This window comes from Bombus fervidus, chromosome 8 (genome assembly GCF_041682495.2).
Source record: "Bombus fervidus isolate BK054 chromosome 8, iyBomFerv1, whole genome shotgun sequence".
In the NCBI taxonomy this organism is placed as follows: Eukaryota; Metazoa; Arthropoda; class Insecta; order Hymenoptera; family Apidae; genus Bombus; species Bombus fervidus.
Genome location: NC_091524.1, coordinates 13,556,602 through 13,572,018, shown reverse-complemented (window position 1 = coordinate 13,572,018; position 15,417 = coordinate 13,556,602). Strand labels below are relative to the sequence as shown.

The 15,417-nt window shown below is 38.3% G+C and overlaps 1 protein-coding gene and 1 long non-coding RNA gene across 8 annotated transcripts in view; one reads left to right on the top strand and one right to left on the bottom strand.

Annotated features, from left to right (window-relative positions):
* LOC139989700 (uncharacterized) overlaps positions 1–15,417 on the top strand; it is a 185,053-nt gene that overhangs the window by 72,674 nt on the left and 96,962 nt on the right. The gene's annotated exons all lie outside the window — the stretch shown is intronic.
* Positions 10,737–15,417, bottom strand: part of LOC139989699 (uncharacterized) — a 112,479-nt gene continuing 107,798 nt past the window's right edge. For all 3 annotated transcript variants that reach the window (XM_074111860.1, XM_074111861.1, XM_074111859.1), the window contains one exon: positions 10,737–11,212. In XM_074111860.1, the coding sequence (XP_073967961.1) occupies positions 11,191–11,212 (22 nt within the window). In that variant the 3' untranslated portion in view covers positions 10,737–11,190. The remainder of the gene's footprint in view (positions 11,213–15,417) is intronic.

Sequence of the window (15,417 nt, the reverse complement as noted above, 5' to 3'; positions counted from 1 at the left end):
TTTAATTCTTTCCAAGCAACTGATTTCCTAGTATAATTGCAGACATGGCAGTCTTTTTCTAACAAAGTAAAACAATACTGGCATTAAAACCACTGCAAAGGTGTATGTTTACTGTTCCATCTCATCCGTGAGAATTTTAATTTTAATTTTAAGTAAACGCGTTACACAGCGCATCCACGTGTTATGCTTACCAAATAGGTTTATATTTAAGTATAAAGAAACACACGTAACTATAGGAACAGAAATTAACTAAACTTTGATTAAATATCGTAACGCGAATATATTTCGCTGTGACTCGTGTTTATTGATTCTATTGTACGATTCGTTAATTATAATTCAGTCGATTTATGAGTTCATTATAGAACTTTATCCATGTTATTATATTATATTATTTTATACTTCCTTTAAATGAGTTACTATATTGCGATATATTCCAATATATTCGCTGAAGATTTGCGTTGAAGAATTAATGTAATATTAATTATTCATATGGATTTATGAAACATTTGTCGATGCAAATACTCGTTTTAATTAAATACCTATAAGATACGTATTAAATATAAGAATATATACAGAAAAAGTATGCATCGTTGGTAATTAGATATCTTTCTAGAATTTTTTTTTAAATTTAAATATTATTTATTATTCTGCGTGAAAGTAATTAGCCGTTGATTTGATCAAGATGAACGTATACGTGCCAAATGTAAATTGTTCTCGATAGAAATATATAAATTCTAGTACATTACTCGAAATGTACGTTTTTTTTTCCTAGTTAATTTCAGTGTTAATCTGCCCATAACAAAGCATGTAAAAGTGTGCAACTCAGTTAAGAATAGTTGAGAATTGCTAAAGAAGCAACTATCACAAACTCGACCAGAGCTAACAAATGGCTCTTTGTAAACGTAGTAATTATGTTAAACTGATCAATCAGCTTTTTCCACTAAGTCACTGCAAAACTTTCATAATTATCGAGACACAAAACAAGAGATTCCTGTTTCTAAAGGTTACACGATAACATTTCGCTTCGAACAAAATATCCACGTGTAACACGGTATAATCAATCTTCGCATAAACGTATCTATACAAAATTATTATATATATATATAATATTATTTTCATCGATCTTTAGAGATTCACAGATATTCCCCACATTATCGAACCTACGAAACATTCCATTTTCCAAAACGAAATCTCTCGAAACCGGTGTATTACAATCGTGGAAATCAACAAGCCTAGCCAATCAATCGACTACACGAGAGAGCCAATCGCGAAATATACTTGCCTCACCCCCTTACAAATCCACAATATACCGCGATACAGCACAATACAATAAAGCAAACGCATCTAACGCGTCAATCTAAAGCGCATCGAACGATTTGAAAATACGCTTCGCGGCCTGCCAGGGTATCGCAACAGTGAGCGAGAAGCATCGGTGGAGCGAGAGATCGAAACAGCGGCAACGGCCTCTCGTTATCGTGTCGCACAATGTGTTAAAACGGTTGTCCAACAAACAAAAGGTCATAATGTTACTACCTAAATTTTACCTAAAATAAAGCTTTTGTTTTTTATTTTAAATTTCTATATTTTCAAGGATCTTTAAGCAAAGTGTTTACATAAATAAGATAACGTGTACAGTGTACGTATATGGAAACGGTTGCAGACCACTTTTCCGAATGTATTATACGCGTTACATAAAATAGTTGGAAACATTAGCACCGCGCGATTTGAGACACGATTACAATCGTGATTATATTGGTGGAAGAAAGGAATTTGAAAAAAAAAATATATAAAAGTTATATTATATATGTTCAACACGAAATTAATATATCACGCTTGTATCGAATATCTCGTAGTTTGTACGTGCATTTTCAGATTTCTTTTGAAGTTTACCGATATAAATATCGTAGACCGGTTCCATTACAGCGCTAATAAAATTTCAACACGCATAACGCACGTAACACACGTAACATGTTCATAAAATATTCATAAGTGTATATTCAGCGTATATTCGTAAAGTGTTTCTACAAGTGTTCAAATACTTTCGTGAGCAAACGGGAAGCGATGTTAGTCTGCTTCACAGTCAAATGGTCGTTTCAACACGTTCCGTGTCGCGTGGTATTCGCGCGCGCGTGCCACTACACGGCGCAGAATTCGTAGCGGCTTAAACAGAATAGCGCGCGAATGTTATCCGGTGATCTAGCCGGCTGGCTGCCACATTTTGTGTATTTTTACACCGCAACCGCGCGTTGCGCCTCCGTGTCTCTTCCACTCTCTCTTCCGCCCTCTCAACCTGTTTCCCCCTCTCTACACCGTTACCGTGTGCCCCAATGTGTGCCAGGTAATTGGGTGTGAAATGAAATCTAACGAAAACCCTTTTAGGCGTGTGCACAGTCGCTCGCTTGTGGACAGAGTAGCCCGGCCCATCCTCTTGCACCTTTCAACCCCCTCCCGCTTTCTCCCATCACAGTGCACCCCTTGCCTTGCACCCCGTCCTTCGTCGTTCCGTCAGCCTCGTACGAGCACTCCGCTTTTTCGCCTCCATCCTTCTCCGCGTATCGTGTGTGTATCGCCATCCGAGGCAAGTGTACGCGCGCGCGGATATCGTGTGAGAGGGTGGTTCACGATCAAATAGTTTCCATTTTTTGTCACCGCCATCAGCCGTCCTTTCTCGTCTGCATGCCACAGCGACGGAATATTACGGGACGATGGTTAAACTCCTCGTTCACGCTCTCCACTCTTTTGTTCTTTGTTGCTTTCTTTCGCCGCCAACCCCACTCCTCGAATCCCCTTTCCGTCGCCAGCCCGGGCGCTTTTCCTATTCCCGCGATAGGAACTGTGTTGCTCTCTCTCTCTCTCTCTCTCTTTTCACGCTTTTCGTCTTTTTTCTTCCATTCCTCGTTTTTTGTTTTTTCGCGTTCTCGAAGCGGAAATTTGGCCGGAATCGACGCGTTTGTCCGCTTTAGCAGAGACGGCTAACCGGTTCCGGTTTCTTCTTCTTCTTTCTTCTCCGTTGGCGCGGTTTTCGCGCTGTTTCTTTCTTTGAGGAGGTTTGACGTTGTTCGGCGAGGTGGCGTGGTTGATTAAAGGCGGCATATTTTATCATAGATTGAATCGATCGTATGTCTGTGGATGCTTATGTGTTTACGAGGATTTTAAAGATAGCACGATGAACAGAATGTATGTATATGGTATTCGTTGTATCATTTGATAGACGAACCGGAGATTCGCTTGAATTTCATATTTTTAGTTGTACTCGTGAGAATATGAATTTGCATAAACATTCGCTGTTTAAGAATCATCGATCCAGCCTACAGTAGAATGCCCCATCTTTAGTCGGACATTGATTTGTCATTTGTATCGGTACTTGCTTGTGGTTTGACTTTATAAAATGGTATTTTACATTTAAATGAAATGACATTATACTGCTTTGCATGTATTTATGCTTCTACATTAGAATTCCAGATGCAATCATTTCGATTGTTGTTCTTTTCTTTCCCGTTAGTTTCATATCATATTAATTCGAAGACTTTGATATTCGCTAAACTTTTCAGTTCTCGATGAAATATTCTACTTATGCGATATATAATCAAACGACGTCAATAAGCGTCACTTTAATTTACCATAGTTAGAAGTGTAAGGAGAGGACCAAATTAATTGACGCGCTGCAAATATTCTAATGTTTTATAAATTTTTATCGATTCCTATCGTAAGAAAATAAATTAAGTTATGTAGCATAAAAATCACCAAATACCAAATTCACTATACGTCTTCCACCACTTTCGGAACATGCAAACCTACCAAAAGACTGGAATAAAATTGCAAACCCGGTTTCTCCGTACGCAGCCTTTATATATTTCCCATAACGAAACGATGAATCGAGGAATTTGAGGAACGATCATCCCGGAAGCTTTCAGTGGGACCGAATGAAAGGCGAACGGGTCACGTTTATACGTATCGCGTTTTACGCGGGTGAAACTCGTAAAAGTTTCCTCGGAGATGCACCGTCAATATGCTTAGCCATTTTTGGCCGAATCTCCGCTAAGCTTCTTAACGGATGGGTCGTGTGTACCGCGACTCTGTGGCCCCGTGTAAAATGCAAAAAGCTGAGCTCAGCCGTGCCCGTTATTATTATTACGTTAACCGGCGACGCGGCTAGATTGCGTTTTACGCTCGTAAATCGGGCCAGAGCGCGCTTACAGAACCGCGACGATTTTCGGTGTCGTTACGGACCGGAACGAGCCACCAGACGCCGGATTTTTCGGATTTCAACTTTCCTCCCGATGCTCGTCGCCCGTTCCACCGACGAAATTATTCCGCGTTCGCTCGTTTCGCGTCGCTCTTATAGCGGTTCGCGTCCTTTTTGCTCGTATCTGTTGCGGTCGTGCGATGCCGTAACGCGTCCGATACACCACCTAACTGATACGCGGCATTTCAAATTTAAACGAAAAAGAATTAATAAGGTTTGTAGATTTTAAACTTTCACGATGTTTGTTACAAGTCGTATCGTTGATCGCGAAAATATTCGAACGGTTATCGCAGAATCTTCTTATCGATATATTTCGCGCGTAATTTTGTGATTTCGCTAAGACTATAGTGCATTAACGATTAACGTACGAGTTTCTCCGACTCCATTCTTATTTATTTCATCCCCTTGGAATTCCGGGCGAAACGCAATTGGAAGGACGCGAATAGACGCAGAATACGTAGATGGAAAGACAGAACGGTGGCTGACTTCCGCTCAGCCACGGCTACCACCTTTTACGAGCCAATAAAACAAACCGAAAGTGGAGTCTAGAAAGCGTCTTTCATCCGGTCGGGACTTTGTGTTACGGCTTTGCTTAAAGCCCCGTACGCAATTGCGTTAAAAACGGGTCGACGATGCCTGATTCTGATAAAAGCAGAATTTATGTTACTCAACCACTCAAAACGTGAAAATCATGTCGTAAAGCGGACTATTTCCCTTTTTCATTTTGAAATTGTCACTGCCCTAACAATTTGAATGTGTAATTCTTGTAGTTTTGTAATTGTTGTTTCTTTCGCAGCGAATTATTGCGAATAGGACAAACGCGTTGAACGAAACGTAGGAATTCGACGAATAGAGTCGTAGTGAATTTTAGCTGTGCCAACGAAATTCAAGTATAATTTGAAATAGAGTTGGAAAATGGTGCACGTTTTATTTTGATGAAACCATAGAAACCTTAGCTACAAGGCTTTTGATAAATCTTACATATCAATAGATTTGTTTTTTCGTTTATTATCACTGCGAGAAAATACTGGTATTCTTTATTACTATAAACTGAAAATTATACGAAACAGCATCTGATTCTGTTTTATGAGTATTACTCTTCTCACTGTTGAATTAATTAATACAAATAGTTATCACGTTTGAAGATGCAGTTTTTAACAAATTAATGTTTTTGAATTCTGTTACCCATGGCTTATATATATAGCTAAAATATATGTTAAAAAGCTGAATAGGATCGTAGCTATAAAGAACAGTTTTACCTTGTAACAACAAAAAGAAGGTGATTTAAAAATCAAATTGTTTTTCGTATTCAGATAATATTGATATTAACTAATTTCTTGACTGGATCAAGCCTATGTTTCTTTTTTATTTTCGATAGATACAATTTAAATTGACATATACTGATTGATTGCTAAAAATTTGTACCTTCTAAGAACATGAGTCGATGGCTTAAAATTCGGTTAATGGTGAATACGATTAATTTAGTTTAATAATTTTAACGTTCGATGATGTTTCATCGAATGTTCTTTAAACATGGATAACGAATCGTGTTTTCGTTGCTTAAATTCGAGTTCAATAAAACGTTTCACCCTCTTAATCGATGCGTAAACGTTTTCGACCGGTACCTTCACAAAATTAAATCGTTTCCTTGCACGCTTGATCGCATAGGGATCCAGGAACATCGAACAAAGATCTATAGGCCTTCTCGTTTTTATTCGTTGACCAACGCGTGAAACCGCTTGCATTCGTCGGGAAAAAGTGACTCGGTCACGCCAGATTTTCTTAAGAATCTCTTTTAGTGCCGATCGGATTTGCTGCATCCGTGTGTTTTATCTCACAAACATTATACACTTCTTAAGCGTAATTCATTTTTAATCGTCCTTTTGCAAGTTTCGCAAAAATATTATCGTTCGTATATACCGATAAATTTTTGTCAATAAATTACTTTTCTTGTAGAAATTGTACTAGAAATTGTATATCGACTGGAATGACGGTATTTGGATTAATAAATCGATATCGATTTCATACAAAGACGTAAGTACGATTCTTTTAATTTATTGATTTAATTTTTTAATTTATTGTTTCTCGGTAACAATAGATAAATCGATCTATTTTATTGCACCATCTTAAAGTAGAAATAATTTTCATTTAATCATAATCTATTCCTAATTAAATTATCTGCTTATAATAAAAATTGTAAATATACTGCCAATTATATACATAGCGTACAGAACATATTGCATATACAGGTTTGAAATTTACTTTGTATGTTTTTAAACAAAATAACGAACGACTTGATATTTCTTTAAAATTAATATTACAAATATCAACAGTTTACTCAATTATCATAGTTCTTATTATTAATATCCAAACTAATTTAAACTCGTAAATCTTCTCCCACCGACTGTGAATCTTTTCTCGTAAAATATTCGAGTCGTTCGAAACTTTTGACTATCGGTAGCAACACACGCATTTCTCGCTTTTTTCGTCCCTCGATCCATCGAAAATTTTCACGTTTCGTTATCCATTGTCGAAGAGTCGCATCAGCTCGTCCATTACACCAATTATGCGTCGCGCCGTTCATTTTTCCAAGCCTCTCTCTGATTCATCAGAATCTCCTTGGTTCACTGTTTCCGCGGCCCCCAGGAGCGCGCAATTAAGAAGAGATGAACATGTGCAGCGGGCCAACGTTTCGTTTAACGAACCTGGCGAACCTTTTATAACCCGAGAAATACTGTTTCCGGTCGACTGGTCCCACTCGCCGAACGATTTCGTATTTTCGAGGGGTACACGCTAGTTGCTTTGTCGTTGATTCGTTCGTCGACTTATAGTCGACGACGCGAACCTTTCATAATACTACGTAATAATTATAAAATGAGAATTATGTAACTAGTTGCCTGCTTTTATTAACTTTTATACATTTCTCAAACTTTTTTTATTGACAAATATTTGAAGCGTGTGATAACTTTAAAATGGAAAGTAATTTTAAAATAGGAAGATGATCGGTAGGTACCTTGTTAATATAATTCATAGTAGTTAGATTTATTAATTTTATAAACTATTGATTTTTATGCATTTATGCGGGACGTACAAAAACGCGTGAAATATTTCAAGCAAATATTTAGAGGGTAAAAATAAATATTTATTTCGGCTTCATTTCTATGTTTAATAACTTTCCTATCACGAAAAAATCACTATAAAATTCAATTCTTCTATAAAGACAAATCTTCAAAAGACGAAGACAGCCGAAACACACCTAACACAAATGTTTTTAATGCTTAATAATATAAAGATATAGCTACTCTAAATTCTCCGTTCATCTTCCTAAACAATTGCTTCCTTAAACGCTGCACCAGTCATTGACCAAAGCTTCGACACTCTTCTCCTAACTTTCAACATCCTTAGCTGTTGCTTCGCTCGTGCTCCCTAATAATCCTTCACGTCGAGAGATTGAATCGGCCGTGGATATTATCGAATCGCACGCTCGACGCTCGGCTCGCGCGAATCATTATCCCTCTCTTTTATTTTTCGTCGTTACGAGCCGCGCAATCATCATTGGCAGTGATTTCTTCGCGGAACAGGTGCGAGAGGCGAGAACGATCTGCCGAACGATTGTTACCTTGGAAAATAGTCCATAAAAGTGGGAACAGAAAGAAAGAATGAAAGAGAAGCGTGAAACGGACGAGGGAAGCTTATTTTCAATCGATATTTCAAATTTATTAATATTATTACAAGCGTTACTTCTCTCTAAATTCAAAGAAAACGTATTATATTTGCAGAGCGTGGCATTTCTTTTTAAAAGAAATAATGGCTCGTTTCGGTGGATAAATACACATTTTATTCGCGAAATATTATTCTTTTACAATATCTAAATTAAGATTATATTCAAGAACGAACGTCATAATTACAACAGCTTTATTTCTCAGAAGAATATACAAAGAAAGTTCGTTACGTTCTAACAGCAAAGATTGTTGTAATCTTTTGAGGGAGTATACATGGAACTTCCAGTTTCGCGTTCAATCTTTTCATCTGAACAAATTGAAACTGAAACGGTTAATAGGAAAACGTAACATGTCACGCTACGATTCAGCAATTTTAAAAATTGTGTATTCTATATACCCTGCGTCATAAAAAAAAAAAAAAAGAAAAAGGAAAACAAGAGGAGAAGGTAAACGGCAGAGAAAGAGTTGCAGCGTTGTAATTTACACGTGGACCCATTACAAGGCGTCCGGCGTCGTTATCAGCTGGCAACTTGCACAACAGCGAAACGACCGTCGCGGCGTCGCTGTATTTAAAACGCATTAAGTAGAACGAGATTCGTTGATTGCTCGGTTCGGGGGAACCCGGTATTTCGTGTAAGTACGTACGTCGTAAACGACGCCTGTTCCCGCGTCGACGAACACACGATAACAGGGCAAATGTGCCTGGAAAAACGAGAAAAATAGAAACGAACGACGATGACTGTCAGAGCGGTCTCCACCTTGAACTCGACGTTTGACAAAGCTGATACGAACGACTACGTCGGGTTCACGCGTATCAGCAGCCTCGCGGAAAGCTTTACCTCTAAACAGTGTAGTTTACTGTACTGATACACCGCGCCGTGTATCTTTACGAGCGAAAAGAAACCGAGCTCGATACTTTACCAAAACGGAAGAGAATTGCCAGTGTTAGGGTTTAATGCGTCGAATCAGATACAGTTTCTGATTGATGTAAATAGGACACCTGTGTATTGGATCCGTAGCGTTTCGCCAAAGTATTTGAACAATTATAGAAATATTTTACGAACATATTGCGTGTATTACAAATTTCCTTGGCACTGTAACGAGACACGACTATCGCGATTGCATTGGTAAAACTTGAAACCCATACAAAAATGTGTATCGAAGTTGCAAGGTACGTATTGCGAGCATATATTTAGCTGAGGTTGTCAAAGCTAATTTTTAATGGGTCCATCGTTAACGCTAAAAGAAGGCAGAAGAATCAAAGTATTACAAATACATCAATTAATGTCATACGATGATCGATTAAAAACCATCACCTTCCACTCGTATCCTTAGTAATTAAAAAAAAAAAAAAAGAGCAACGATAAAGACAGCAAAACGAAATACGACAAAACTTTCAAACATCGATTAATTTCACACAATGACCAATTAGTAGCCATTGGCCCAAACCTCGACATTAAGCAAAAAAGAAAGGGAAAAAAAGGAAAGAAAAACACGATAACGATCAAAAATCAGCGTGGAAGCGTGCGAGGAGCGTGGTCGTCGTCGCACGAGATCCAGTCGAGATGCACACGTGTTCTTTGAAGCGGCATATGTGGCCCACTGTTGGCTACGGAGATCGTAACGTCGTAACTCGTAACGTAATGCCGGGAACGTCTGTCTTGTAGCAACAGATGCTGCGAGCATGCATAAGCGCGAGGCAGCTCGCATACCTTGGTATCGCCACGGATTGCCGTGTACACGGCGTGTTGTTGGATCGCAAGGGGAGAGAAACGGGCCGTTCGTACGATGGGCGTGTACGCTCCGGCTACCGGTCTTGTCCGCAGGGACGGACAACCGTCTATTACCGGGAATACAGGTGTGAGTCCACCGATCGACGATTACCTTTAATCGAGCTTGGCCCGTTTATCATCGCCGTTAAATATTCGACGGATCATCGGCCGCCCGGTTGACAAGGAACCGCGTGTAAGATTTGCGATCTGCTTCGTAACTCGACCGTAGTCCAGTTTGTAAGTACGCTTCAGGGGTAAAAAAGTAATTTAAGGGACCGCCAGGTTGCCCGTTTCGCTTCGCTTTCTTTTTCGATCGCGTGATCCGGAGCGCAACCCGTGTGGCACAATGTTGATGGTTTAAATGACAGGTTAATGCCTCTGAGCTTGTATGGTAAAGTGGAGATAATTTTGTTTCCTTCCAAGTTTCGCCTTTTTGCGCTTCCTTTTCCTTTTTCCCTCAGTTTTTTGTTTCTTTTTTTATTTCTTTTTTTATTTGTTTGGAAGAATTCGGAAGTTGCTTTTCTTCGAAAGTACAATCTTATAGGAGCGAACGTTTCGTTTTCCTAATGTGTATTGATCGTACTAGGTAAAAATTGTATATCGAGATCAGCGTTTAACCAACAGGTTTGGATTTAAATATCATACGAGCAACTACGATTAAGACGGTGTAATGAAAACGAAATAGAAATAGGTAATCATATTTTGATTAGGATGAAAGGTAACATTGGTTTTATCAAAAGCATCTACGTATCGTTAGTCATTGCAGGGAAGAGAGTATCGAAGCTTGTCGTTTTAAAAAGTTTGGTAGTTCTACGTATTTCGATCTCTCGTTCGTAGGTTTCCACTGTAAGATGAGAAAATAAGATTTTCGTGTGTAACGTAGCAAAGCAAATTGAAACATATTGTTTCACAAAGATTTCATAGTTACATTTATAATTATCAAATTTCTAATTTCAATAAATTTCAATAAATTTCAATCGAATGACGTTGAAAGAATCGACTTGATCTTCTTAATATTTACACCATCTATCATTCCAGCTTCTCAATTATTATCTAAGAAGCATATATAGAATAAAGTCATAGAGAATCTCGAAATCCATGCACGCAACCATGTAGCTCGCATTAGTTGCGTTGTGGGGTGTGCTGCGCATAGATCGGAGGGTAAACATCGCTTTAAATTTGAATCACGCCAGCAGCAACAAGCAGCGAGAGCGCTACGAAACCCCAAAGTTCGTTTTCTGTCGCGAATCGCTAGACATGCTTCCACCTTTCTCCCTTTCCTCGTCGTTTACACACCTCTATCTTCTCTTTCCTGCTTCCCTTTTGTTTGCCCTTTTCTATTTTTTTCGTTCATTTTTATAGTTTCCTTCAGGTGTATTCACCGTGCCTTTATGAAAGTTTATTTCTTCGCGCGTTTCACCTTTCCTCGGGATTTGCTAAAACGTAGGTCTTAAAAACGAATGCCAATGCACCTGGAAAAATTGAAAATATTTTTAGCATAGGAAATTTGTAGTTGTTGCGGTTTAAAATTATTAGATAATTATGATTTTATTTGGTAATTTGTTCGGCGTTTACTTTGGTTTGTTTATCTAAATATGGTCTAAGCGTAAACATAATTAATAGATAAATAGTTATAAAGATTTTGATACTGCGGTCAAGCGATTTGAAGATGCGTAAGATGCGATCTTTTCACTTTTCTCGATACACTTTCCACGAAATAGTCTCTTACGTGCTACGTTAAAAATACCGAAGCAAAATCAGTTATTCTCGACCATCGATTGCAATAACTAAAACGCATAAATTTAATTTGCCTGAAAATTGCTTTATAATTCGTACGCGCTTGATTTATCTCGAAAATCTGCACAGAGCAAAAACTTCATCCAATTATCAGATATTCAGAAGCCATAACTCTTTAACGATTGACGATTGAAAGCGATTACATACGATTAAACTCTTAAAACACACCAGAAAAAAGAAATGCAGAAGAAGCAAGTACTACGATATTGCCGAAAGAAACCTGCTTGTACCTTAAAGTACTCATTACGCAAATTACGCCGAGCCCTGAAATCGAGTCTCGAATCACTCGAAACTGCTCATCAGCACAATCGAACCTCATCTTCAACGCTCGACGATCTGCCTAAAATTTCAGGCCTCGAAGCAACGAACAATTTGAAATATTAATTCGAAGGGTAGATACATCTTCACGTGAAGAACAAAATTGTCCAAATGGAGTGCGTTTATAAAGCTCGATAAGCGATACATCGCTGTATTATCGCTTATATTACAGTCGAACCAGTCCCACTGTCGTAAGAAAAAGAACGTTCATTATGCTCGCTGTTCTTGCGTTCGAAGACCTTAAGAAGATGCTCGAACGTGTGGGAAACAAGATTTTCAAACTCAAGACGCGGAAATTAAATGCTCGGGTTATTAAATCAAGTCGTTAAATTGAATTCCACTTAACGATAATTACATACCTGCCTAATATACTGTTCCAAAAATGATAGCATTTTATATTTGAAGCTTCATATTCTGATTGTATAATAAAATGACGTGTTTTTTTTTATCAATGTCAAAAAAGTAACAGAATTTTTTTTTAGTAACAAATTAATACACAAATAACTGTACAAATATTATGTTCTATGAATATTCGAGTATACAATTTTATAAATACGTATATTCCTTTATCGGTTGGTTATTTTTTCCCTAAAAAAAAATTAAATTTCTACCTTAATTTAAAATTATACCTTATCGTATTATAATACAATACTGATTAAAATACTCTACATATACGTACACGTTCGTTTACAGTATCGCTCTCGTTATAATCATCGATCTGTAACGCTCGATTATCGAAAATTATAGAATTCGAAGCAACGAGTAATCTGGAACACGAATTCGGATAATTTTTCGCGTAAAGAAAACGGTTGTCCGAGTGGAGGGCGTTTATAATTCTCGATAAGCGATACATCGCTTGCATCACAGTCGATACAGTTTCGCTATTGGGTAGTCGATGAAGAAAAAGGACGTTCATTGTTCTCGGTGTTCTTGCGTTCGAAAACCTTACAAAGATCTTCTCCGAACGAGTGGGAATCAAGATTTCGCTTGTAGCGGCGCTTGAAAGATCTTTTAAGTGGTTCCGTTGCAATGGCTAACCGAATAAGAACGGGACGCGATGGAATTTGTTCTCTTTGGAATTTCATTTCGCGCGAACAATGAAAGCTTTCGAAGAGTAGGAGCATCGCTGGTTACTCTCCCCATCTCTCTCTCTCTCACTCTCTCTCTCTTACTCTCTTTCTCTTTCTCTGTTCTACCGTCTATTTTTTGTTCTTTTTCTTTTTTATTATTTGTCACTTCACCGATGGATATCGATCTTGCTATTCATCGCAAGCGCTGCTTATATGCATATCAATGATGAAAGCTCCAGTCAAACCGATCGCCGAGCGCGAAGAATATATTTTCGATTCGTTTCGACGTGAGTTATTATCGGAAGGGTGAAAAAAGGAGAAACACTTAACGACCGTGAATTGACTCGTTGCGCAGCCGTTTAATGCGACCGGGTTAAAACTGATTTTTTAACGGGAGATGGGGAAATAAACAGGGTAGAGGAAGTATACGTTAATTTACGTGTAATTCTTCGTTTTCTTCCTTGCTTTTAGCGTCGAGTATGGTAAAAATAATTAATTTTTATCGAACGCGTTTCGTTAGATACTCTTATTACTTTCTTCTTTTGTTTTCAATTAATCGTTAACATCGTATGGATTACAAGATTATTGGTGTAATTTCCTAAAAGATATATTTCATCGCGTGAGATTACATTCTGTTATTTAGATTCTATTACATTTTGTTCGCGTAATAATTTATCAACTATCAATTAGCGAATTAACAAGTTACAAATCGAAGATTATAGGCTTCTCTATCTAAGATTTTATTCGATTTTAAATCGAATAAGACGATCGGCCGACCTGTAATTCGACGAGTTCGCTTCTAAAATTCCATTTGCTCCGTCGCCGTTATAAATCTTCTCGTAAATGTTTTAAACCATTATAATCTTCGCGCTACAGTTCCAAAAGAAATCATTTATTTTCTCATACGACGCCAAGTATACTTTTACTAATACAAAGTCCCGACAGTCAATCCACGCGACAAACGCGGAATCCACACAGCCTGGAAACATCCCTTCAAATAACGCCGCAAAATTTCATCAAAATTCCTTTCATTTAACCCCTCTCCTGGCGAAAGCGGGAAGCAAAAACGAGAAAAAGAAGGTGGAATCTTCATCGAGACAACATCCTGGAATTCGTTGAGCCGCGTGTTTTCGCTCGTGTCTGCCAATCTTTCGTCGGATAGAGAACGCGCGAGGGACGAGGCAGCGAAATAAAAGATCGGCCTCGCAATCCCGACGAACCCCGTATTTCTGAAATCGCTGTGCCTACGTAATGAGCGCAGACAGTAGCGGGTAAAACGCGCGCGTACAAGCGGCGTGCCGTGAAGTTAATATACAGAGTTCTTTCTCCTCTTGCTCGCGCTCCTGGCTTGCTTCTTCTGCCCGCCTCTGTTTAGCCTCGCTCACAATAAGGAAGCAGTGGCGCGGGTCGACCTTCAAAGATTGCCGGTGCTGGCCGCCGCATGATAATTATTATCGCGAGCGCACGTTGATCCGCGTGTATGTACAATGTACACCTCGTCCGCGTATGCGCGATGGTATAATTGGTGGTGGATATGCAGCGAGCTTTTAGCGCTTCTTTTTGTTATTTCTTTTTTCTTATAAAGATTTTTATCCTAAGACAATTAATAATCTTCGTTCAGTATAATTCGAGTGGGAATTTTTATGGGAAGTTTAAAGATTCGGAACAGAATACGTGTATCATATAGAAAGACAGAGTACTTGTTATAATTTTAAAAGAAAACTCTGTTTAAGTTTTAGTTCTTTGATGGAATCTAAAAAAATCTGTAAAAATTTCAATTCGTACCTGTTCTTTATTTCTTCGGTTTTGCTTGCCATCAGATCGATCGAAGAAATTAAATCGAAGCAGTGCACGTGCGTTTTTTAAATCGCTGTAAAGCGAATAAATATTAACGGAATAAAAAATATGCGTGAATTTTTCGCGTAAAAAGGCAGCTCTGTGCATCGAGCACGGACGAGGAAAGACGGTTACGGTTCGGAACGCATCCGTCCTCGTGCGCAGATGCACGCACGCGTGCATTCGTGGGCGAGATGCAACGGTAGACAGCGTTTGCATCATACTTTTATCGCCTAGGTTCCGTCTTCCTCCAATTTAATAAAAATAACCGGAAGTTGTATCACACTGGTAAACCCGGTGCGAACACCAGCGTAAAACGCTGCATCTGCCACCGTTTCGACCTTTCTATCCTGTACTCGATTATTTCGGCAAAAATAACGTGTCGTCGAATAAATTTGAAATTTAAAAACAATTCTATAAAAAATATAGATAAATAATTAATTAATATAAAAAACTACAAGTAACGAACAATTAACACACGCAAAGTTTATGGGGAAATAATATCCAAAATATTCAAAGAAAAATGCTCGCAATCGGTATAATATTTAAGGAATAAACTGAATCTCTCTTTCCGAGTCCCATTTCTTTACTCGGTTCCGCAAAAAATTATCAACATGCGCAGCCTAACGATCGCAACCAAAATTTACGTTACCGAA